At 45.9% G+C, this 22,105-nt stretch overlaps 4 protein-coding genes, 1 long non-coding RNA gene and 1 pseudogene across 6 annotated transcripts in view; 3 read left to right on the top strand and 3 right to left on the bottom strand.

Moving 5' to 3' along the window:
- Positions 1–22,105, bottom strand: part of LOC308387774 — a 105,250-nt gene that overhangs the window by 53,521 nt on the left and 29,624 nt on the right. The window lies entirely within an intron of this gene.
- LOC308387749 (histone H1-like) lies at positions 1,151–2,489 on the top strand. The gene has a single exon (XM_080868015.1). The coding sequence runs from the start codon at positions 1,177–1,179 to the stop codon at positions 1,771–1,773; it is 597 nt and encodes a 198-aa protein (XP_080724141.1). The 5' UTR covers positions 1,151–1,176; the 3' UTR covers positions 1,774–2,489.
- Positions 2,690–3,685, top strand: LOC308387756 (histone H3.2). The gene has a single exon (XM_080868024.1). The coding sequence runs from the start codon at positions 2,727–2,729 to the stop codon at positions 3,135–3,137; it is 411 nt and encodes a 136-aa protein (XP_080724150.1). The 5' UTR covers positions 2,690–2,726; the 3' UTR covers positions 3,138–3,685.
- On the top strand, positions 4,207–5,518 carry LOC308387763 (histone H2B 1/2). The gene has a single exon (XM_080868031.1). It carries the CDS (start codon positions 4,761–4,763, stop codon positions 5,133–5,135), a length of 375 nt encoding a protein of 124 aa, XP_080724157.1. The 5' UTR covers positions 4,207–4,760; the 3' UTR covers positions 5,136–5,518.
- On the bottom strand, positions 11,944–13,978 carry LOC308387760 (histone H2A type 1). The gene has a single exon (XM_080868028.1). The coding sequence runs from the start codon at positions 13,610–13,612 to the stop codon at positions 13,238–13,240; it is 375 nt and encodes a 124-aa protein (XP_080724154.1). The 5' UTR covers positions 13,613–13,978; the 3' UTR covers positions 11,944–13,237.
- Positions 15,731–22,105, bottom strand: part of LOC308387683 (alpha-1A adrenergic receptor-like) — a 9,464-nt pseudogene continuing 3,089 nt past the window's right edge. The window contains exons 3-5 of the transcript XR_013974732.1: positions 21,499–21,892; positions 17,151–17,272; positions 15,731–17,076 (exon numbers count right to left, since the gene is read on the bottom strand). The product of XR_013974732.1 is annotated as an alpha-1A adrenergic receptor-like (transcript). The remainder of the gene's footprint in view (positions 17,077–17,150; positions 17,273–21,498; positions 21,893–22,105) is intronic.

Raw genomic sequence — 22,105 nt, 5'->3', positions numbered from 1 at the left:
CCTATTCCTCTTGAGCCCATCTCTGCTGCAGTTGTTGCCTTTTTTTAATCTAATAAATCATTCATGCATAACATTTTATCACAGCTCAGAAATGAGACTTTTTCTTCTTCCTTGAGACTCAAACCAGGTGACTGTTGTCATGAGGGAGTCGCAGTGGTTTATAAGGACCATCTGAACTGTGTCCATTTAATCCTGGTTCTTTTAACTCCTTTGAATTATTAATCTATCAACCTCCCAAATCCTGCAAACATTCCCTGAATGAACTCTCTAATCTCCTGTCCTCTCCTCTGTTATGATTCATTTTGATAAAATCATCTTGGTAGGTGACTTTAATTTACATATGGATGATGCCTCTAACTACTCTGCCACAGAATTTCTTAAATTGCAAAAGCATTTAATTTTGTGCAATAGTAATTTTGTGCACATGTCTGATCATAAATGTAACATGAATAAACTGGTCCTGGGTGCTAAAGTCTCTCAATGCTGTGGGCTCCGCTGCAAACACAGAAACAGTTTCCTGCAGTTTCCAGTCTAACACTGAACACCAGAATGAAACCGCTGATGTGTGACATTATAGATAACAGTATAATATCACATCAGCGTGTACAGTCAGACTGGATGTAGGGAAGTCTCTCCCAGCGGATCATCTGTGACTCTATATCCGCCCGGTCACCGGCAGCCTGCGTGTGTTTACCGCCACCGAAATCTGCCTCCGTTAGAACCCAACTATCCCCGGCACTGCCGCTGTTTCACCGGGACTCTGTCCCCACGGGTCTTCGCTGACCGGAGCACCGAGATCACATTTCATCCGAACCGCTTTGGGTCACTTTAGGAGCAGAAATGTGGAGAAAGTTCGCTGCGAGCTGCTCCGAGAGGCGGTGTGTCAGAGAGGTTTGAAGCCTCCCGAAATTAACGGAAGAAGTCCAGAAGGGCAAAAACAGGATCAGACGGGAGACCGGAGAGTTTTCTCCCCGCTGCCTCGGAACGGGGGTTTCAAACGTTTATCTGGGGCCGGTTTGAGCTCCGAAACGCGGCGAAGAAAACACAAGAAGAGCCGCGATTGTAGCGGCAGCAGAGCGGAGGGCTGGCTTCACTCTCCATGGTTCTCATGTGCTTGATAAGTCCCGCCTCCCGCGCGAAGCTCCGACATGCTCAGTACGAAGCTTACGCGCAGACATGGCAGAAGAAGCTCCCGCAGCTGCACCGGCGAAAGCCCCGGCCAAGGCTCCCAAGAAGAAGTCCGCTCCCCGGGCTAAGAAGGACGGACCCAGCCTCCCTAAGCTCATCGTCGCCTCGGTGACAGAGTCGAAGGAGCGCAAGGGGACGTCGCTGGCGGCCATAAAGAAGTACCTGACCGCCAAAAATGTGGACGTACCCAAGGCCAACAAACGTATCAACACCGCCGTCGCCAAGCTGGTGGAGAAAGGCATTCTCAGTCAGGTGAAGGGCACCGGGGCTTCCGGCTCCTTCAAGCTTGCTAAGAAAGAACCGAAAGTCGCGAAACCAGCGAAGAAGAAGGCTGCCAAGCCCGCGAAGAAGGCTCCCGCCAAAGCCAAGAAGCCCGCGGTGAAGAAAGTGGCCACCCCGAAGAAATCTCCGGCCAAGAAGGCTGCGAAGAAAGTGGTGAAGAAGAGCCCCAAGAAGGCTGCTCCCAAGAAGCCCAAGGCGGCAGCCAAGAAGCCCAAGTCCCCCGCTAAGAAGGCCGCTCCGAAAAAGCCCAAAGCCGCCAAGAAGCCCGCAAAGAAAACTGCGCCAAAGAAGGCCAAGAAGTAAAAGCTTCTCCCGCACCGAGTGCATCAAAGGCTCTTTTCAGAGCCACCACAGCCTCCGCTACGAGCTCCTCGTTCTGTGTGTGTGTGTGTGTGTGTGTGTGTGTGTGTGTGTGTGTGTGTGTGTGAGAGAGAGAGACTATGCCGGGGACACACAGGCTGCACACTCAGCTTTACGCTTCATGCTCACCTGTGCCTCCACATGCAGAGTAAATTATGGAGACTGAGCCGGTTCAGGTAGAAAATACTGGTCTCCCAGTTAGCTCACTGAAGGGGGAAATGCATGTTGAATTGTCAGAACATTAGAAACATGAGTTTCAGTCTTATGTCAATAAATACAATCTGATAATTGACTAGGCAGTGATTCAATGATACTTTGAAACCTGAATTATTTCCCAGTCAGTGCTGCAAATATTTCCAGTTTATTCTGGTGCTGATGACAGGAGCTGATGAGTGCACTGAAGCTGTGGATGGCTTTGTTTTCTTGGTTTACTGGTTTATTACCTGCTGTTGTTTAGAGTTAAATTTGAATTAACCCCCCACCCCCATCTCAAAGACCTCTGTAGACTTCACATAAGCACTGTGCAGTAACCCACACTCTACATGTATGTAACACTAATGTATTTTTATTTTTCCCGGTTTGTTCGTACATCTTATCTTTTTGAATACTGTTCATATGTGTAAAGTGCTGCTGAAGCTGTGCACCCCGCATGTGTGCAGTAGTAGGCGGCGCCGTCTCACTGTACATCTGAATAACAATAAAGAAGTTCTGTTCTCTGTCTCGCGCCTCATTTTGAACATTTTCGTCCAATAGCTGAGCAGCTGCGGTGCGCGCGCTACCAGATCTGGACCAATCAGCGCTGAGCTCCCGCCTGCAGCCCCTGTATAAAGCCGCTGCTCGCGCTCAGACTTCATTCTCTCTTTCGCTGTTCACACAGAGGAGCCCGAAGCTGTAAGATGGCCAGGACCAAGCAGACTGCCCGAAAATCCACCGGAGGAAAAGCTCCCAGGAAGCAGCTCGCCACCAAGGCTGCCCGTAAAAGCGCCCCGGCTACCGGAGGCGTGAAGAAGCCCCACCGTTATAGGCCCGGGACTGTGGCTCTCAGGGAGATCCGCCGCTACCAGAAATCCACCGAACTGCTGATCCGTAAGTTGCCCTTCCAGCGCCTGGTCAGGGAGATCGCTCAGGACTTTAAGACCGACCTTCGCTTCCAGAGCTCCGCCGTCATGGCTCTGCAGGAAGCTAGCGAGGCTTACCTGGTCGGTCTGTTCGAGGACACCAACCTGTGCGCCATCCACGCCAAGAGGGTCACCATCATGCCCAAAGACATCCAGCTGGCCCGCCGCATCCGCGGAGAGAGGGCTTAAGCTGATCTGAGATCAGTTTACACAAAACACAACGGCTCTTTTAAGAGCCACGTACACGCACTCAGAGCAGCGGTTTACAGCACAGACTATGTATTACCTGGCCCTCAGCTAAGTGCTGTTTGGAGTCTGTTGCTCACTAACAGAGCATGCAGTGTGGGTTAGTATTGATTGTACTGTATTACTACACAGGTGTGTAGCGGTGCAGGCCCACAGACTGTGTCAAGCACAGCTGCGTTTGAGTGGTTACAGGACTGCAGAGTTCATAAGCAGCTGGATGGAGACACTCTGAGGTTTCAGCTTGGAGGACAAAGTTTCACTGAGCCAGGCTTTAAACCTCATGATCTCCCTAAAAGTGTTTTATATGAACACGGAAGTTTGGGGAGGGGGAGAAAACTAAAGCTCCAGTTCAATATAAAATAAACCGTCCTGCATGGCAGAGATGTGCAATAAGAACCGAGCCATGGCTCAGTGTCTCGCAGCCTCAATGTGCACTTCAAGTCATTTATAATTAAATGATCATTGTAACCTGTTTGATCTGCTGCTCAGACGTTTTGCTCCATATCCAATCATTAAACTGCTGTTAAATAAAAGCAGGCAAAGAGCTACCAGAACTTTCTGTCATTTCAGTTATCACTGCTAATTAGGATGAAAGTGTGGATTAGTGCACTGTCGTTATGGTTTACATCAGGGGTAGGCAACTGCAGGCCTCGAGGGCCGGTGTCCTGCAGGTTTTAGATGTGTCCATGATCCATCACAGCTGATTTAAAGGGCTAAATGACTCCTCAGCATTTCTTGGAGTTCTCCGGAGGCCTGGTAACGAACTAATCATGTGATTCAGGTGTGTTGACCCAGGGTGCGATCTAAAACCTGCAGGACACCGGCCCTCAAGCCTGGAGTTGCCCACCCCTGGTTTACACAATCTGTTCATATACGATCAAACTGCAGCTCACAGCTACGGGGGAGCTTGTTAACTCCAGCCATTGGACCATTTCCCACACCCAGAAACAAACTACACTCTTTTCATACTGCCGACACTGTACTCACTTTTAATCAGTTTTTTATTCACCTTTCAGTCACTTTAATTTGAAAACTGTCTATACTGTATATTCTGTGCATTTATTATCTCACTCCTGTTGCCTGTTTATGCCCCGCCCTTATCTTCAGCGTCATGCTGCTCTGGTGTGTCTTAATTGGCCCTGGGGGATAAACAAAGTCTCTGTTTCTGGCAGCTGCGGCGTCCTGGGCTCTGCAGTCCGCTGTGCGGCTCTCGAAGGACCGTCATTATCAGCCGAGCCTCTCCCGGAGCTTCCGTCGGCTGTCTCGGTCTTTGTGTGATGTTGTAACTCACACATGGATCAATGTTTGTCTGCACACGTACTGAAGCAACACATTTAAATCTGCTCTTCCGCACTCCCGATAAATGTCCCACAGCCCCGTCAGCAGGTTAAATAAAGCACTGCTCTTTTTCTTCGTTGTGCGATTTACCCAGTAAAGACGCGGAGCAACAGCTCGACCAATGACAGGCGGGGATCTGCACAGCCTTATTTGCATACAGCGGAAATAAAAGAGAGCCGCTCTGCGCTGACGGGCACATTCTCTGCTGTGAAGTAGCGACAAAGGAAAATGCCTGAACCCGCAAAGTCCGCGCCCAAGAAGGGCTCCAAGAAAGCCGTGACCAAAACCGCCGGCAAGGGCGGCAAGAAGAAGAGAAAGACCAGGAAGGAGAGCTACGCCATCTACGTGTACAAGGTGCTAAAGCAGGTGCACCCTGACACCGGCATCTCCTCCAAGGCCATGAGCATCATGAACTCGTTCGTCAACGACATCTTCGAGCGCATCGCCTCTGAGGCCTCCCGCCTGGCTCACTACAACAAGCGCTCCACCATCACCTCCAGGGAGATCCAGACCGCCGTGCGCCTCTTGCTGCCCGGCGAGCTGGCCAAGCACGCCGTGTCCGAGGGCACAAAGGCCGTGACCAAGTACACCAGCTCCAAGTAAACTGCAGCTCTGCTGCATCCACCCAACGGCTCTTTTCAGAGCCACCCACCTCTGCCGAGGAGCACATGTCCTGCTGTGACACTCACTGGTCCTGTTATAAACTAGTGATGGGATTTCCGGCTCTTTTTAGAGAGCCGGCTCTTTCGGTTCGGCTCACTAAAAAGAGCCGGCTCTTTCGGCTCCGAACCGGCTCTTCAGGTTGTTTTGTTGCTTTAATTAATTTATTATTAACAATAATATAAAATTATGCACAAAAGGAATTACTAATGTAAAAACAAGTAGTTTTATTTATATATATATGTTTATATATAAATATATGCGGTGGCCCCTCGAGACAAAACACGTACAAACTCCAAAACACATTTCTAGCATGAACTGAACTTCCAAAGCAGAGCTACTAGATCACTTAAATTACACAATTGAAAGCATGTGTGTATTGTTTGTGTATTTATACACAGGTATATATATATATATATATATATATATATATATATTTTCAAATAATTTAAAAAAAAAAAAAATTCATTTACCTGTTATTACCACACACCAAATCCGGTCGTTGGTACTTGCTGGCTTGTGTAGCCACAAAATAACAAAGGCTCAACACTGCGCCCAGCATCCTGGAGCACTTCTGTTGTCTTTTGTACGTGTTTTGAGTTTTTATGTGCTTCTGAGTTTTTACGTGCTTCGGAGTTTGTACGTGTTTTTACGTGTTTTTACGTGTTTTGGAGTTTTTACGTGTTTTGGAGTTTGTACGTGTTTTTACATGTTTTGGAGTTTTTACGTGTTTTGGAGTTTGTACATGCTTCAGAGTTCGTACGTGATTTGAAGTTTGTATGTGCTTTGTCTCTAGGGGCCACCGTAAATATACTTTTATTTATTCACTCCACATAAAATGTAATAAATAAATCATATAATACAAAAATCAACTATTCACATTTCAACTTTTAACTATTTTAATTTTCAGCTTTTTCCTTTCACAAATTTAAAGTGAAAAGAACACAAAACACTGCAAACCACAACACAATTAAATATAAATTATAATATGAAAACAAAAAGAACATGCATATTCTCTGTCATATGGACCTGCATGAATAAACTTTCTCAATCCTTTATCATCTGCAACCGAAAATAGTTGTGGATGATTACTATACCTTTCTAATGTTGTTGTCCCTGCCTCTCTTTCTCTCTCTCTGGCTCTGTTCCTGTGCTACTGAGTGTAACTACCGACCCTCCCCCCTCTGCCCAGCGTAAAGCACAAGGCTCGCGTGCAGAGTGAAGCGGAAAAAAAGTGCGAGAGAGAGGCTGAGAGAAAGAAGAAAAAAAAAAACCCACGTGACGGCTCGCGATAAGGAGCCGGCTCGTGTCGTTCACGTCAAAGAGCCGGCTCTAAGAGCCATTTCGTTCGCGAACGACCCATCACTATTATAAACACATGTTTAACACGTGTAGTGGGGAACATGTACAACAGTTTCAATAAACCGAGCAGCACTGATCGAGGCTGTTATCTCTGATCATTTATCTAATAACACTTCCCCCGCATCCCTTGTGCGCACCCGTTTCCTGCAGTGTGACGGCATTTCCGGATATTTCAGCTGCGGAAATGACCAGTTTTCATCTCCAGACGTAACAACACATAATTACAGGTGTTACGGCTGTGGCCATAAGAACACTGTGTGGGCTGTTTGTTCTGTGTCTCTTTACTGTGTTTAAGACTCTTTACAGGTCCCTCCCCTAATGAAGAGTAGTGAGCAGCTGATTGGACCATGGAACAGGTGACCACATTCAAAAAGCCGCTCTGACAGCTCCAGGGAGAGAGAGAGAGAGTGTGGAACGAGCGAGTAGCCTGACAGCCGTTGCAGTCCTGACCCTGGTTTTCCCAGCCTGTGTTTATCTTGTGTATTTGTGGGAGTGTGAATTGTAAAAGCCGCTCCTGGTGCATTAGCTGAGAGCTTAGGCACTCGTGGGCTGAAGCGGAAGGGGTGAGCTGCCTTTTCTTTTGGAATCGTTTTCTCCTGTTTTCTTGGTCAGGGAGCGAGGGATAGCTCTGTCATTTGTTTGTTCTTTTTTCTTTCTTAGGGTTTAGTTAGTCTTTTCTGGTGGGACTTAGTTGGTTTTGTTTATTATTTTGGCCTGGGCTCACCCTGGAGCTATGCTTCTTGTCCTTAAATAAAATCACTTTTTTTACTCACAACTGGTTTGGATGTTTGGCTTGGGAACCAGGGCGGGGATTTGTCTCTCTCTCCTCCAACCTTACGTGCGTCCCTACACGCCTAGACTAGGGGCGTAACAACAGGTGAGCTACAATATACAGTGGGGCAAAAAAGTATTTAGTCAGCCACCGATTGTGCAAGTTCCCCCACCTAAAATGATGACAGAGGTCAGTAATTTGCACCAGAGGTACACTTCAACTGTGAGAGACAGAATGTGAAAAAAAAATCCATGAATCCACATGGTAGGATTTGTAAAGAATTTATTCATAAATCAGGGTGGAAAATAAGTATTTGGTCACCTCAAACAAGGAAAATCTCTGGCTCTCACAGACCTGTAACGTCTTCTGTAAGAAGCTTTTCTGTCCCCCACTCGTTACCTGTATGAATGGCACCTGTTTGAACTCATCATCTGTATAAAAGACACCTGTCCACAGCCTCAAACAGTCAGACTCCAAACTCCGTCATGGCCAAGACCAAAGAGCTTTCGAAGGACACCAGGAAAAGTATTGTAGACCTGCACCAGACTGGGAAGAGTGAATCTACAATAGGCAAGCAGCTTGGTGTGAAAAAATCAACTGTGGGAGCAATCATCAGAAAATGGAAGATATACAAGACCACTGATAATCTCCCTCGATCTGGGGCTCCACGCAAGATCTCATCCCGTGGGGTCAAAATGATCATGAGAACGGTGAGCAAAGATCCCAGAACCACACGGGGGGACCTGGTGAATGACCTGCAGAGAGCTGGGACCAAAGTAACAAAGGTCACCATCAGTAACACACTACAACGGCAGGGAATCAAATCCCGCAGTGCCAGACGTGTTCCGCTGCTGAAGCCAGTGCATGTCCAGGCCCGTCTGAAGTTTGCCAGAGAGCACATGGATGATACAGCAGAGGATTGGGAGAATGTCATGTGGTCAGATGAAACCAAAGTAGAACTTTTTGGTATAAACTCAACTCGTCGTGTTTGGAGGAAGAAGAATACTGAGTTGCATCCCAAGAACACCATACCTACTGTGAAGCATGGGGGTGGAAACATCATGCTATGGGGCTGTTTTTCTGCCAAGGGGACAGGACGACTGATCCGTGTTAAGGACAGAATGAATGGGGCCATGTATCGTGAGATTTTGAGCCAAAACCTCCTTCCATCAGTGAGAACTTTGAAGATGAAACGAGGCTGGGTCTTCCAACATGACAATGATCCAAAACACACCGCCCGGGCAACAAAGGAGTGGCTCCGTAAGAAGCATTTGAAAGTCCTGGAGTGGCCTAGCCAGTCTCCAGACCTCAACCCCATAGAAAATCTGTGGCGGGAGTTGAAAGTCCGTGTTGCTCGGCGACAGCCCCAAAACATCACTGCTCTCGAGAAGATCTGCATGGAGGAATGGGCCAAAATACCAGCTACTGTGTGTGCAAACCTGGTAAAGACCTATAGTAAACGTTTGACCTCTGTTATTGCCAACAAAGGTTATGTTACAAAGTATTGAGTTGTATTTTTGTTATTGACCAAATACTTATTTTCCACCCTGATTTACGAATAAATTCTTTACAAATCCTACCATGTGGATTCATGGATTTTTTTTTTTCACATTCTGTCTCTCACAGTTGAAGTGTACCTCTGGTGCAAATTACTGACCTCTGTCATCATTTTAGGTGGGGGAACTTGCACAATCGGTGGCTGACTAAATACTTTTTTGCCCCACTGTAAGAGGAGATTTCACAGATTGTCCCGCCCGTGACTTTATGTATTTGGTGGTTTAGAGGTCTGAGCCTGACTTAAAGGGCCGGAAGTTAATGGTAGCTAACTCATGTCGCACCTGCAAAAACCCTTTGCAGAGCTTTATTAGTTCTGGTTATGTGGGTGTAGTTCATCTGCTTTATATTATGTCACAGCTGTGCCCCTCCACCCGCTCTGTGAAATGGATGGATGGTATTATGACACTAACGCTAATCAGTTTTCCTCATGGAAAATGAGTAAACAAAGGCTGTATCTAGGGCTGGGTTTTTATAATCGATTTATCGATTACAATCGATTCATTAAAATCCTGAATCGATTTAATATAAATTTATTTTGCCCGAAATGCCAGAATCTCTGGTGACATCTCACAAAATTTCAACAACCACCAATGAGAGCAGGAACACGGATTCTGCACAAAGACTAAACCCGCGGATCAGAATCAGTTAATGTCGCCTTTCTCACAGTCGGGGCTGAAAGCCGACAGCTCGCTGATTCTGATGTGTCGGCGGGTCCGCGCTTTGTGTTCACGCCCTTTATGCGCCGATTCTAAAGCTGTTAGTTTATCTCCAAACAACATTGACTGAACCAGCAGCAAAAGAAGATCCAAACTTCACATAAACATCGTCATGAACTCACTCTGACTTTTACTGTTTTGCTTCCATCACGATGCACAGCTCCCTCTCTCTCTCTCTCTGTACTTCAAGAACAGTTTCCCGTCTAAAAATCTGTTTTCTTCATTATTCGCTTGCTTGTTACGCACAAGTCTACTGTTGTTTACAGGCTGTCAGCCGCTGTTTTTTGTTGTTTTTGTTGTTTTTTTTTCCTTTTACTAACTTCCGAAAAGAAAACCTAATTTCTGCTGTTCAATACTGAACAAATTTAGACTTTTTAAAATTATGCAAAATGCAAAACGCTGTCTGTAATAAAACCGCTGTAACATCAGAGGTGATGTTCATATGCTGATTAATGGTTTTCTTTCGTTTTTGATCTACTGCAGAATATTTTTATAAAATCCAGAACAGGAAAATCACCTTCATGTTTTTCTGTTTTATCTTCAGCTGCTTTGACACAAAGGCCTCGCTGTGACGCTCACACCTGTGATAAAGTCTTGCGAGTGTCAGCTTCCTTTTTATAGATACAAAAATATGTAAATGTACTGATCTGAATTATATTTCTGACTGTCAAAATTTCCCAGATTCAAATCGAATCGAATTAAATCGTATCGTGGATCGAATCGATTCGGGACCTTGTGAATCGGAATTGAATTGATTCTAGAAATCAGTGATGATACCCACTCCTAGCTGTATCCCAATCCAGGGTCTGCAGCCTGAAAGGCCGCATTTTAATTACGTAACTGCGACAGACGAAGGCTGTCCCAATTCAAAGGCTGCTCGAAATGCGGCCCTCAAATGCGTCCTTCATTTCCCTGAATTTTAAGGACGTGGCGGTGTAGACTTCGTGGCCCAACATATCCCAGAATGCATAGCGTGGCGGTGGGTGTGGATAATTTTGCCGAAAAAAAACGGCAGATGAGGGGCGCCCGAAGAGTAAACTTTAAGTACTGAATATGATGTCACTTATTGATGTTTAATAACGAAGAACATTAAACATTCCTGTTGGCCACATGTCGGCAAAGTCATGTGACATTAGTGACGTTTGTACTAACTTGATTTTAAAGCCTTTACTTTCAAATACACGCCGTTCAATAGCTGAGCTTAATCACAGAATGATCAAAGCTCATGTAGAAACAAACAAATGAACAAAAGATTTTCCCCTTCATCTCTGTCAAACACAGCTGTATGACACGTTTCCAGCTGTTAGTATCATGGTTGCTAGGCAACCTGGGCAGCGCAACGGAGGCTAGACCGTCCCATTTCACAAGCCTCGCACTTCCGGCCTTAGCGGTCTTTGAGTACGCGGCCCATGAGGACCGTTAAGGCTGCAGACCCTGAATTGGGATACAGCCATAATTCATGTCACAGCAGATGAGGACAGACGTCCTCCTTCAGTCAGGAAGTTAACAAGGTGACCGAATGACAGACAGGTGAGGACACCTGAGAGAGTGAGGGGTGGAGTCCCAGCTGGGTCTCCAGGTGTACGAAACTCGTACAGCAATGATGCTAACAGTGAGATCATGATCATGTCTGATTCACAGCACATTAGAGGGCCTGGCCCATCCATCAGCTGCACAAACACGTCGGATCTTCAGTGTAAATTCTGCTGTAATCAATCATTTTATTTTTCTTCTCTTTTAAACAAACGCCTCCAAAACTAGAGCAGAGGGCTGGTCTGCCACACCTGAGCGCCTTCACACTGCAGGGGGACAGGAAGACAAACCTTCAGCCATGTGGTGAAGCTCACTGACCTATGACCGAGCATACTGTCCCTGTGTCAGTGTCCACTTCAGTCATGGGATACAAGCGGTGGAACAAAGCCCCACGTACATGCAGTGATGCGTGGAAGGAACATGAGTGAGGAGGAAAGCATCTTTACCCAAACTAAAGAGCAGAGCAGGAATACAGCAAACACACCTGTAGCTGTTAACTGAGCCTAAATATTGCAGGTCACAGACCGTCCACGGTGCTAGGTGTAGGCTGCTGGGGCATTCCCATGATGCAGTGGGTGTTTCTTCTTCACTATTAAGTCTTCATAGACCTCTGTGTACTGAATCATCCTGGTTATTAATAGTTTTCTCTTCCACAGCGTGTCTTTATCCTGTTGTCCTTCCCTTATATGGAATCTATACTTTAATAAACATGAGCTCATCTTAAAGCAAACGTTCAGATCATAGCAGTGTCAAATGTGCAGCACAGGATTGAAACAACAGGATCAACATGGAGACAAATCAAATTCAAATTTTATTTCAAATTCAAATTTTATTTGTCACGTACACAGTCATACACAGTACGATATGTAGTGAAATGCTTGGACAACTGCTCGTGACCTAAAGAAAACAAAAAAGGAAAAGGCTATGAATAAGATAGGAAATAAATATGAAAAATTAAAAAGGGTAAATTTAACTAGGAAGGAATAAAATATAAATTAAGGTTAAAAATGAAATAACTGTACAACACAAATTAGAATGAAGGGTAAATTTAACTGGGAGAATAAGATAAAATATATAAATTGAAGTTGAAAATAAAATAACTGTACAACAAAATACACAATACACAATATAGAACTATATAAGAATGTATGAAGAAATATAAATAAATATATACACAATAACAGCAGCTGTACAAGTATTAACCGGAAATGAAGAATATAGTGACCAGTGTTGTGCAAAACCAAAGTCCAGAAAGTCCAGTGTGTGTGTAAGAACCATATGTGTGGGTCAGGACTGTGTGGTGGTGTGATTGAGAGACCGTATCGCCTGCGGGAAGAAGCTCCTCCTCAGTCTCTCTGTGTTGGTCTTCAGGGAGCGGAATCGCTTTCCTGACCTCAACAGAGAGAACAGTCTGTTGTTGGGATGGCTGAGGTCCTTCACCATCTTCCTGGCCTTGGTCCGGCACCGCCTGCTGTAGATTGAGTGCAGGTCAGGGAGCTCGGAGCGGATGGTGCGCTCAGCTGATCGCACAACCCTCTGTAGAGCTCGTCTGTCCTGCATGGTGCTGTTCCCGAACCAGGTTAAGATGTTTCCCGTCAGGATGCTCTCTATGGTGCACGAGTAAAAGTTCCTGAGCACCTTGGAGGGCAGTTGGAAGTCTCTCAAGCGTCTGAGGTGGTCGAGACGCTGTCGGGCCTTTTTCACCACGGTGTTGATGTGACAGGACCATGACAGGTCCTGCGTGATGTGAACTCCGAGGGTGTGTCTGATGTGTTAACATTGTGACTAGAGATAAATATGTGAACACAAACAGCCGCGGGTCTTCTGGCCTTTGCAGTGTGACTGCGTCCTTTATGACCCGTCACAGGAGTTGATCGTTAGCTACAGACGCTCCGCTGGCTCACTGTGTGGTTTCAACACTTACACACAGGTTTGTGTCACAGCTGCTTTTGGTTGATTAAAGTGAAGAAACGTTAACCCAGAGCGGGTCGGACCAGTGAGTCCGGGCTGTGACCCGCCGTAGTTCATTTAAGGTCGTACTGCTCTCAGATGTTGTGTGTGGCCCTTAAAAGAGCCGTTATTATCAGCGCGCTTCTCCCGGAGCTTCATTTCGCCTTCTCAGTCTTCTTGGGCAGCAGCACGGCCTGGATGTTGGGCAGCACGCCGCCCTGAGCGATCGTCACTCCGCCCAGCAGCTTGTTCAGCTCCTCGTCGTTGCGGACGGCCAGCTGCAGGTGGCGGGGGATGATCCTGGTCTTCTTGTTGTCGCGGGCGGCGTTTCCGGCCAGCTCCAGGATCTCAGCCGTCAGATACTCCAGCACAGCCGCGAGGTACACCGGGGCGCCGGCACCAACACGCTGAGCATAGTTACCCTTCCTCAGCAGCCTGTGGACACGGCCCACCGGGAACTGCAGCCCGGCCCGGGAGGACCGGGACTTCGCCTTCGCTCTGGTTTTTCCGCTCTTTCCGCGTCCAGACATCTTTGTAACTGACTTCGTGCTATTCCCGCGAGAACATGGACTCCGGCAGAGACTACGCGTTTATATAATCACCTGCTGCTCGCTCATTGGTCAGGCTGAGAGTAAGTCTAATCGTCCAATCAGGAACGAGCAGCACTGCGGTTTCTTTGGTTTTTGCGTTGTGTGATTTTCAAAATAAAAACGAAGTATTTCATTTTTATATGGATGACAATTTTAAGGCAAACTACGTCAAACACATCAGTATTTACAGCCTAAGGTACTTTACCATGTTCATCCAAATGGAGAAAATCAACTGCACATAAAAACACAAAAATATATAATAACAAAAACCCCACAAAGGGTGTAAACGAACAAAGCCCACAGGACACAGCAAACAGCTCACTGTGCTGGTCGAGGTGAAGAGTCGTTACAGCAGGACTGAGTCTGTGAACCTGGCCACAGTGCTGAGGAGAAATCCGGGGTGGGTTTTATTTTCTCCCATCAGTCATGAACTGTAAGAAGTTAATGTTAAAGCACAAATCACAAAAATGCACAAATATAATTAATTTGCAATTATAAAGTTGTTTGTGAGCCACAATATTCCACAACGATCATCATGTTGATTTTATCCTAGCAGCATTTCCTCCTGTAAAATAACAGAAGTGTCATATTTTGTCAGTTTATCAGTGAATTTTTATTTAAGTAAAAGAGTAAAATAACATTCATATCTGAGCTCTTTTCTCTTCTTTTACTTTGAAGCGTACTAATACTAATATCACTCCGCTGCCTCTCACGTGCGATTGGCTGGACCTTTCCAAGTCCGACAGAGCATGCGCAGTAACGTGTTTGGTCGTTTCAGTTCGCTGTGGTTTCATCAGGAGTATAAACGCCTCTTTTCTCAATTTCAGGCTCATTATTTATCCTTTGCTGTTCTTTTTCCGGATGTAACTGTCCCTGAGACAGTTAAAATAAAGTTGGTTATTTCATGTTTCTGTGATAGATTCATGCTTAATTTAGTTCATTTATTTATAAGATAAGATGATAAAAGTGTAACATTAATTAAAAAACATGTCTAAAATATGTGATTACAAAATATGGGTTTGTTAAATATGTAAAGTGCTGTAAAGTTTGTAATTGTCACATGACCAGAGTTTGGTTGAGAGCACAACCATGGCATTGTGGAGCTAGCATGGATACATGGCTACAGATGCATCTACAGCCTCAGCGTTAATGTTATTCTGCATGTGGTCCAAGAGGCGCACACGGTATGGTTTCATGTATATTGTTTGTATAATGTTGCATACGTGTTCCACACTGGTAATGAGAGGACATTTTTGTGATATCCATTATTCTGCATTTTTCTGTTCTGCTTGCACAAGACTGTTTATGGACACTGATATGAGAGACTGTGTGGTATCGCAAGAAATAAGTGGTTATATAAATATATGAGTATACATAATAGTTATTATTCATAGATACCTACATCCTAAGTTCCTGTTATTCTTCTGAAAGAAACAGAATGAATGTGTTGTTACAATGGTAATGCCAGGAGAGGCAGTATTAGTTCTGTGTTACATTAATGTGTAAGGAAGTGGAAGAAGTGTGTGTCCTGTAGGAGGCAGTAGAAAAATGGATGCTCATGTTCTGTACATGCCCTGAAAGAAAGGTTCAGTAAACCAGTGCAACGATACTCCGGTGTAAGGCTCAGTTATTGTATTTTTATTAAGCTCAAAACATTTATGTTGTAAACTTTGTGTTTCTTCAGTTTTCACGGTGTCTGAAGACAATAAGAGTGAGAGAGAAATAAATTTCCGAAGACATCAGTATGATGCGTGGCCATTCTTTGTTGGACCCCTGTAGTTACACCAGAGCTTCCTGGAAAAGTCACGTTTTTCGTTGTGGTCTAACCAATCAGCAAATATCACTGTGCTGTTCCCTGCAAGCTATTGGCCGAGTTGTACTGACACGGATTGCATATGGATTTTATGAAATGGCCCGAACCACGTTTTGCTTTGATGTAAAACCATTTGAAAGAAACACATCAAAAATAATCAATTAGCAGTTAAATAAACACATGATAATCGATAATAATTAACCCATAAAAGTATTTTATTTATTAGATGAATGAGTTTAATTTACAGTGAGGTCACTTATTACAACAACAGAAGTATGGAAATATAAATAAAGTACAAATAATCATAAATAAACGTGTTAAGATTGTAGATTCAACGTTTTGATTAAAAATCAGGTTGTTTTTAAGAAGTTTGGATTTTTTTTCTTTTTACACTTTTTGTTCTAAAATAAATATTTCAGTATTAGTGTTTTTAGCTGCAGTACCTCACACGACCACCAGGCGCAGCTTTATACAATAAAAGTCTTTAACTAATCAGTGATGTCAGACCTTCACAATAAGAGCCCTTTATGACCAACTACTTTGACTTTGAGTTAAGAGACCTTCAGAATAAAAGTCTTTAAAAACAAACAAAAGATAAATTGTGAAACAAAATTACGTTAAGAGCTTTAAGAAGATTTTCTTAAGAAGTTTTAGAATTTCCTTAAGAAACCAAAATATTCATGTTTGTATTTTATTTTGTTATTTTCCTGAAAAACTCATTCTCAGTCCAGTCCAGCAGGGGGCGTAACGAACGTTTAAGCTGGTCTGTGAGCAGGAAGAAGAAGTAGTAGGGTTAAATAAGCATTAAATGTTTTAACTTTGATTTATTTGAATAAAATAAATACCTCGTCAATAAGTGAATAAATAAAATGTTTACTTTTTTAACATCTGTGCTGTTTCTTTTTTCATTTTTTCCATTAAAACAAAGTTTTTGTTTTAGGAGAAATTTGGATTTATTATCTTAATGTTTTGATATGAAAAAAAGAAGCAGGATGCTTGGATTTTCACATTAAAGGTTTCGTGCTGAAGTCTTAAGTGTCGTGGACAGCCGTGAACTGCCAGAAACCCACCGCATGTCGCAACATTGTGTTTGTAGCAGGTGAGGAGCTCCACCCATGTTCAGGTCCGGTCGTCACACCTGGGCGGAAAGAGCGTTTTGTGCATTCAGTGTTTTTAAAGCCACTTCCTGTTAACAGCAGGGAGGGGCGTTGACATCTGAGGCTGCAGCTAGCGTTCCAGATTCCTGTGCGGCTCAGACAGAAGCATCCCCGTTCATTGACGTCCCTCGTCCCACTCCCATGCTCCGCCCCGTCCCGGCTTTTTTAGCCAGTGTAGGCCGCGGACTCAGCCGTCCTCGTTCCACCACCGATCCAGGGAGGAGGTCTCTGTCTGAGGAGGAGGAAGACGGCCACGGCAGTGGGCGGAGCCTGGATGTGACGCAGAGCGGACTTGGGCTGACGGAGGACAACGTCTGCTGGCTGCCATTCATGAAGGATGAGTTGTTGGAGCCCTGATGGCCACGGTAGTTGTAGTACGCCTGCCAATCCTGACGCTTCCTCTTCCAGCGGCAGCGCAGGATTCGGATGAAGGCCTGAGGACAGGAAGCAGAGAGGAGGAGTCAGCTGGACCTGCAGGAGGACAAGGAGGCGGAGCTTAAACTGTTACCTGTTTAAACTCGCGGCTGTAGCACGGGTAGATGATTGGGTTCAAGCAGCTGTTGAAGTATCCCAACCAGAAGATGACTTTGAAGAAGGTTTCAGGAGGACGCAGGTTGCTGTTGAATGAGCCTGAGCACAAACAAACAAACAAACAAACAAACAAACAAACAAACAAACAAACAAACAAACAAACAAACACAAAGCTTCAGGTGAGACTGCTGCACTTCTGTCTTGCTTTACAGGGGACATGATGAGCCCTGCTCTCAGACACTCACACAGATGCAAGTCTGTTTGTGACGCTGGGTTTAACAAATAAATGTTTAAAGTTTTAAAAACATCATCAGTGCAAACGTGATGTCATGTGATTGGTTGGTTGTGGCTAACATTAGTTCATGTTAGCTAACTAGTGACAGAACTGATACCTCAGAGGTAAATAAGGACACAGAAACTAAACATCAGTGTGGGAGGATCACTGTAGTGCTGCAGCAGTGAGTTCATGTTAAACCAGGACATCCCGTCCACTCCACTGTAGCAGGACGTGGCTGTTCACTGTTTAGTTAGCTGCACTCAAGCAGGAAAGTCTCACTAATCCGTCTTATTTGGTAACAAAGTCTAATTTTAAACACTTTATGAGCCTTTTTTTGTTAAACAAATGAAGTGTGTGACCATTCGTACAGATGGATGCAGATGTTTGTTTCCCATCCAAATTGAGTAATCGATCAGAGTCAGCTGATCAAACGTGTTATTCCAGATTCAGGTGTACAGACAAAAATCCAGGTGTTAAACCATCAGTTCAGTGTTCAGACCCTCAGACAGACATCAGGAGGAAGATGGACTCTGATAAAGAACCTGAAGCTGTGTGAAAGGAGGATGAACCGAAGCAGGAATTTTCTTATTCCTTAAATAAAAATAATTTTTATTTTGACTTCTGCTCGTTTTTCTTTGAAAGGACGTTGACTTTTGTTCCTGGTGGTGTAGAGAAAAAGCTGCAGGACAGAATTATGACCAGCAGAGGGCAGCGTTCACCACAACACAGCCCTGCAGAGCTGCATCAGAGGAGGAGGAGGAGGAAGGCTGAAGCGCAGACCAATCAAAGCCCTCACAATCTAAACACTCGAGTGAAACTGGGGCTGCAATCAAACCAAAGAGTGACGAGCTCTCGACCCCCACACCTCCACCTCCGTCTCCACCTGCACCTCAACAACAGGCTAAGTTCATGCTGGCATCTCATCAAGTCAGAGAACTAAATCAGCTTCATTATAAATGACATGATCATCGGTCTCTGTGCAGGTGTGAGCTCCAGGTGTGAGCTAGGAACCATTTAAAACCGACACCAGTAAAAACTTGGCAGCTGTGGACAAATCAGGTTTGACGTTCAGTGAGAGCGCAGACATCACGTCTGTTTTTATTATTTTATGATCACACATTAAAGCCTTGCTGACTCCTCCTCCTCTCTCAGGTGGAGGTGATCTCCTGGTGTCAGAGGATTCTAGAGGACCAGATTGTTGCTGCTGAGGCGGCCTCCTGAGCAGGAGGATTATTTTGCCCTGAACATAGACTTGTAAGGTGATCCTGCAGCCGACTGACTGAAGTTTAGAACATGTTGCAGTTTCCCATGATGCACCTCTGTGCTGCAGGAAGCAAAACTCCTGGTCTGGTGATGGTTCAGGTTCCAGACACTCTTCTTCTTTGGTTTCTGATCACTGTCCACATTAAAGCGTAGCGTCTTTTTGCTGTTTCCTGTTGTGGATGCGAGCGCGCTGAGGAGGAACCAGAGAATCTCACGTTTCTGCTGTGTTTATAAACGTGTCTCTGTGCTCCAGCTGAAGCATCATCCTCCCGCGCTGTGAGCCTCTCTGAGCGCGCTCAGCAGCATCTGTGAGGGGCGGGGTTGCCCCCTCTGCTGATTTAGTGCAGATGATGACTCAGCACGGAGCTGATGCAGCGTGATGAAGGTCAGCAGCTTGGAGCCAGGGAGCGCTCGCAGCGGGCGGCGGTCTCTGACAGTCGTGGGTCCCGCAGCAGGTATTCAGGTTAAACATGAAGTTTCTAATAATCAGCCCAAGTCTCCAAACACTCATGATGTCAGACAAAGAAGGATTATTATGAACAGAGCTCACATTCATTCACTGACTTCATCTACAGGTGGGTTAGGGTTAGGTTAGCTCCCTGCTCCTCCTCAGAAGTCTGAGCTCTGAGGAGGAGCAGGAAGTTCTGCTGTGACTCCGGTATGAAGACATCACTGAGCCATATTTAACCGGACGAGGTTCGACGGATGTAGAAAAGCGCAAAGTCGTGGACGGCTCGTGTGTCTCGGGAAAACAGCGGCGGGTTAAATTGGGCTCGTCCAATCCTGCAACTGTTTCTCTGAGACTCAGCGGATCAGAGGCTCGCGGCCCAAAGTAAGCCACCGCTGTCTGTCTCTAATGAAACCCATGGCGGTCCAGAGGTCACCTGAAGTCAGCGGGATTGTGGGAAAGGCTCGGTGTGATTGGCGGGCTCTTTGAGATAAGTCAGTGTTATTGAGAGAGTTACAGCCGAGCTGAGGCGGATCAACGGGGATTCCTCCAGCAGCCTTTTTAGGAGGTCTGAGTCCTTCCACTCCGCGGCGCTCGGAGGCCCGACGACCTCCTTATATGCACCGCCGCTGTGAACGCGTGACACCTCAGAGCTGCACTCTCAGAGAGGATGCTTCATTACTCATCTGTTTAAAGTTTGTATTGTTAGGGGCGTGGCCACCTGTTACTGACAGGTGGCTGTTAGCTGTCTGCTAGCTTCACCTGAGCTGGAGCTCTGGACATGTTTGTGCTGTTGGAACCTTTTTAATGACATCATGTGACCAATAACATGGCTGCTGTGACGTTACTGTAGTAACAGAGCGTCTGAGGAGGCGGAGACAGGGTTGTGGTAAAATTAGCAGGTATCTGTGTTTGTGTGTGTGTGTAGACCAGGGGTAGACCGAGCTAACTAGCATTAGCTGATAACTTCACTGTGGTCACTTCTTGAAACGAGAGCCCAACATGGAGGCTTAAAAATGTGTAAAACAGCAGGTGAGTCTGACACAGGTAAATTACAGCCTCGTGTAAGTGTCAGATGTTCTGTTTACATCACTTCCTGTTTTTAAATCTTCAGATTGATGAGTTTGAATAAGTCCACAGAGCAGACTGGACTAATGTTCAGAGAGCTGCAGGTGCTAAACGTTGTCACTCCCCCTCCTGCTCAGGTGCAGTTTTGCTCTTTCTGGATCTTTCCGGGTCTTTAAAGGAGCTCCGACCTCAGATCAACCTCAGATCGCTGCTCTCATTGGCTCAGAGCTCTTTGTTTACAAATAGGGGCGTGGCCTGATGGCTCTGATGTGGGAACTTTGTGACAGAAAATAAAGAAACAGCGAGCGTGTTTCACTTCCTGCACGCTCCGTTACCGCGGACGCCCCGAGTCATTCCTGGGACCGGTCCCATTATCTCCGGCCTCTGATTGGCCGCTGACGCAGAGCCGGAGCTTCAAATATTTAAACTATGAAACCCAAAATAATCAGCCGCTGCCGCTGTGCTGCCAAAGCCAACAGAGGACCCGTTTTTCTCCTCTAATGATGTTGTTGGAGGATTTCTGCTGCGCCGTCGCAGCTCTTTACATCCTCGTCCAATTTTCTGCCAGATTCTGCTCCTCTTCATCCCGAGCCGGCCGGAGCGCGGCTTTAAAGTTTTATCTGAAGTTTGAGTCTGAGGCGTTCACACCAGATCACCTCCAGATGTGAGCTCAGCACTCGCTCCAAACTCTGATTTCTTCTTCGTGTCTCATATTTGAGTCTGAACCTTTAAGAACGATCACATGATCAGGGCGAGCTGTTCACCTGAGGTCATAAAGGTTTGACCCCTGACCCTGTTTCTTGCTAACAGCAGCACAGGAACCAGAAGCAAAGAGCACTTCCTGTTCTGTGATCATGATAAAGGCGAATCAGAGCTCACCTCCCCTGGATTTCAAACAGGAAGTAATGATTTGATTGGCCAGCTAAGTTCAGTAATGTTTCCACCAATCACAAACAGACTGAAGCCTCATTGGCTGATTGTTCTAACAAACTGAAACTGAAAACAGGAAGTGTGACGGGAGGTTGAAACAGACTGAAGGTGGCGCTGTTGGAGCTGCAACCTGTCAGAGACCGTAAACCAGGTCGGAGCAAAATGAAGCACAAACGCGTTTTTGTTTCTTCTTCGTTGGTTTTAACAGGGTTTGACTTCTGACCCTGAAGGCTCGAGTGTTTGAACGCTGCGTTTTGATAATGGTGCCGACGGGGTTAAAGGTCACCTGTGAGCATGTGTTGTTGCGATGGCATGAGTGAAGAGGAAGTGCAGACGTACCGATAGGCAGAGCGAGGAAGAAGGGCAGCCAGCACAGGATGAACATGCCCACCACCACACCCAGCGTCTTGGCTGCTTTCTTCTCTCGGGAGAACTTAAGCAGTTTGACGGCGAGTGAGCTGCGTCCGGTTGAGGCCCCGCCCCCGCTGGCCTTGGAGGCGGGGCACAGCTCCTGGATCTGCTGGTTCCTGCAGTGGATCCTCAGCGTGAGCTCGCTGGAGTCCTCCGCACGCTCCTTCATCATGCCGGCCTCCAGGTTCTTGGTGGTGCGCTTGGCAACGATGTAGACGCGGCAGTACATGGCGAGGATGACGGCGAGCGGGATGTAGAAGGAGCCGAGGGACGAGAAGAGGGCGTAGAACGGCTCCTCGGTGATGAGGCACACGGTGTCGTCCTGCAGGAGGAAGCACAGGTCAGATGTGTAACCGTGACATCACACCTGAACACTACACCTGCACCACGAGCTCCACCTGTGAGGCCTCTGAGACGGGCAGCAGAACGTCATCAGACACGTGTTTTTAAAAGAAATGTCAGCGAAATCATCCAGAAATCAAAGAAAAACGCTTAAAAATGTCAAATATCACAGGTTAGTCAGGGTCACAGGGGC

The sequence above is a fragment of the Rhamphochromis sp. 'chilingali' genome, assembly GCF_963969265.1.
Source record: "Rhamphochromis sp. 'chilingali' genome assembly, chromosome: 19".
Lineage (NCBI taxonomy): Eukaryota > Metazoa > Chordata > Actinopteri > Cichliformes > Cichlidae > Rhamphochromis > Rhamphochromis sp. 'chilingali'.
This window is presented reverse-complemented; position numbering and strand designations above follow the sequence as displayed.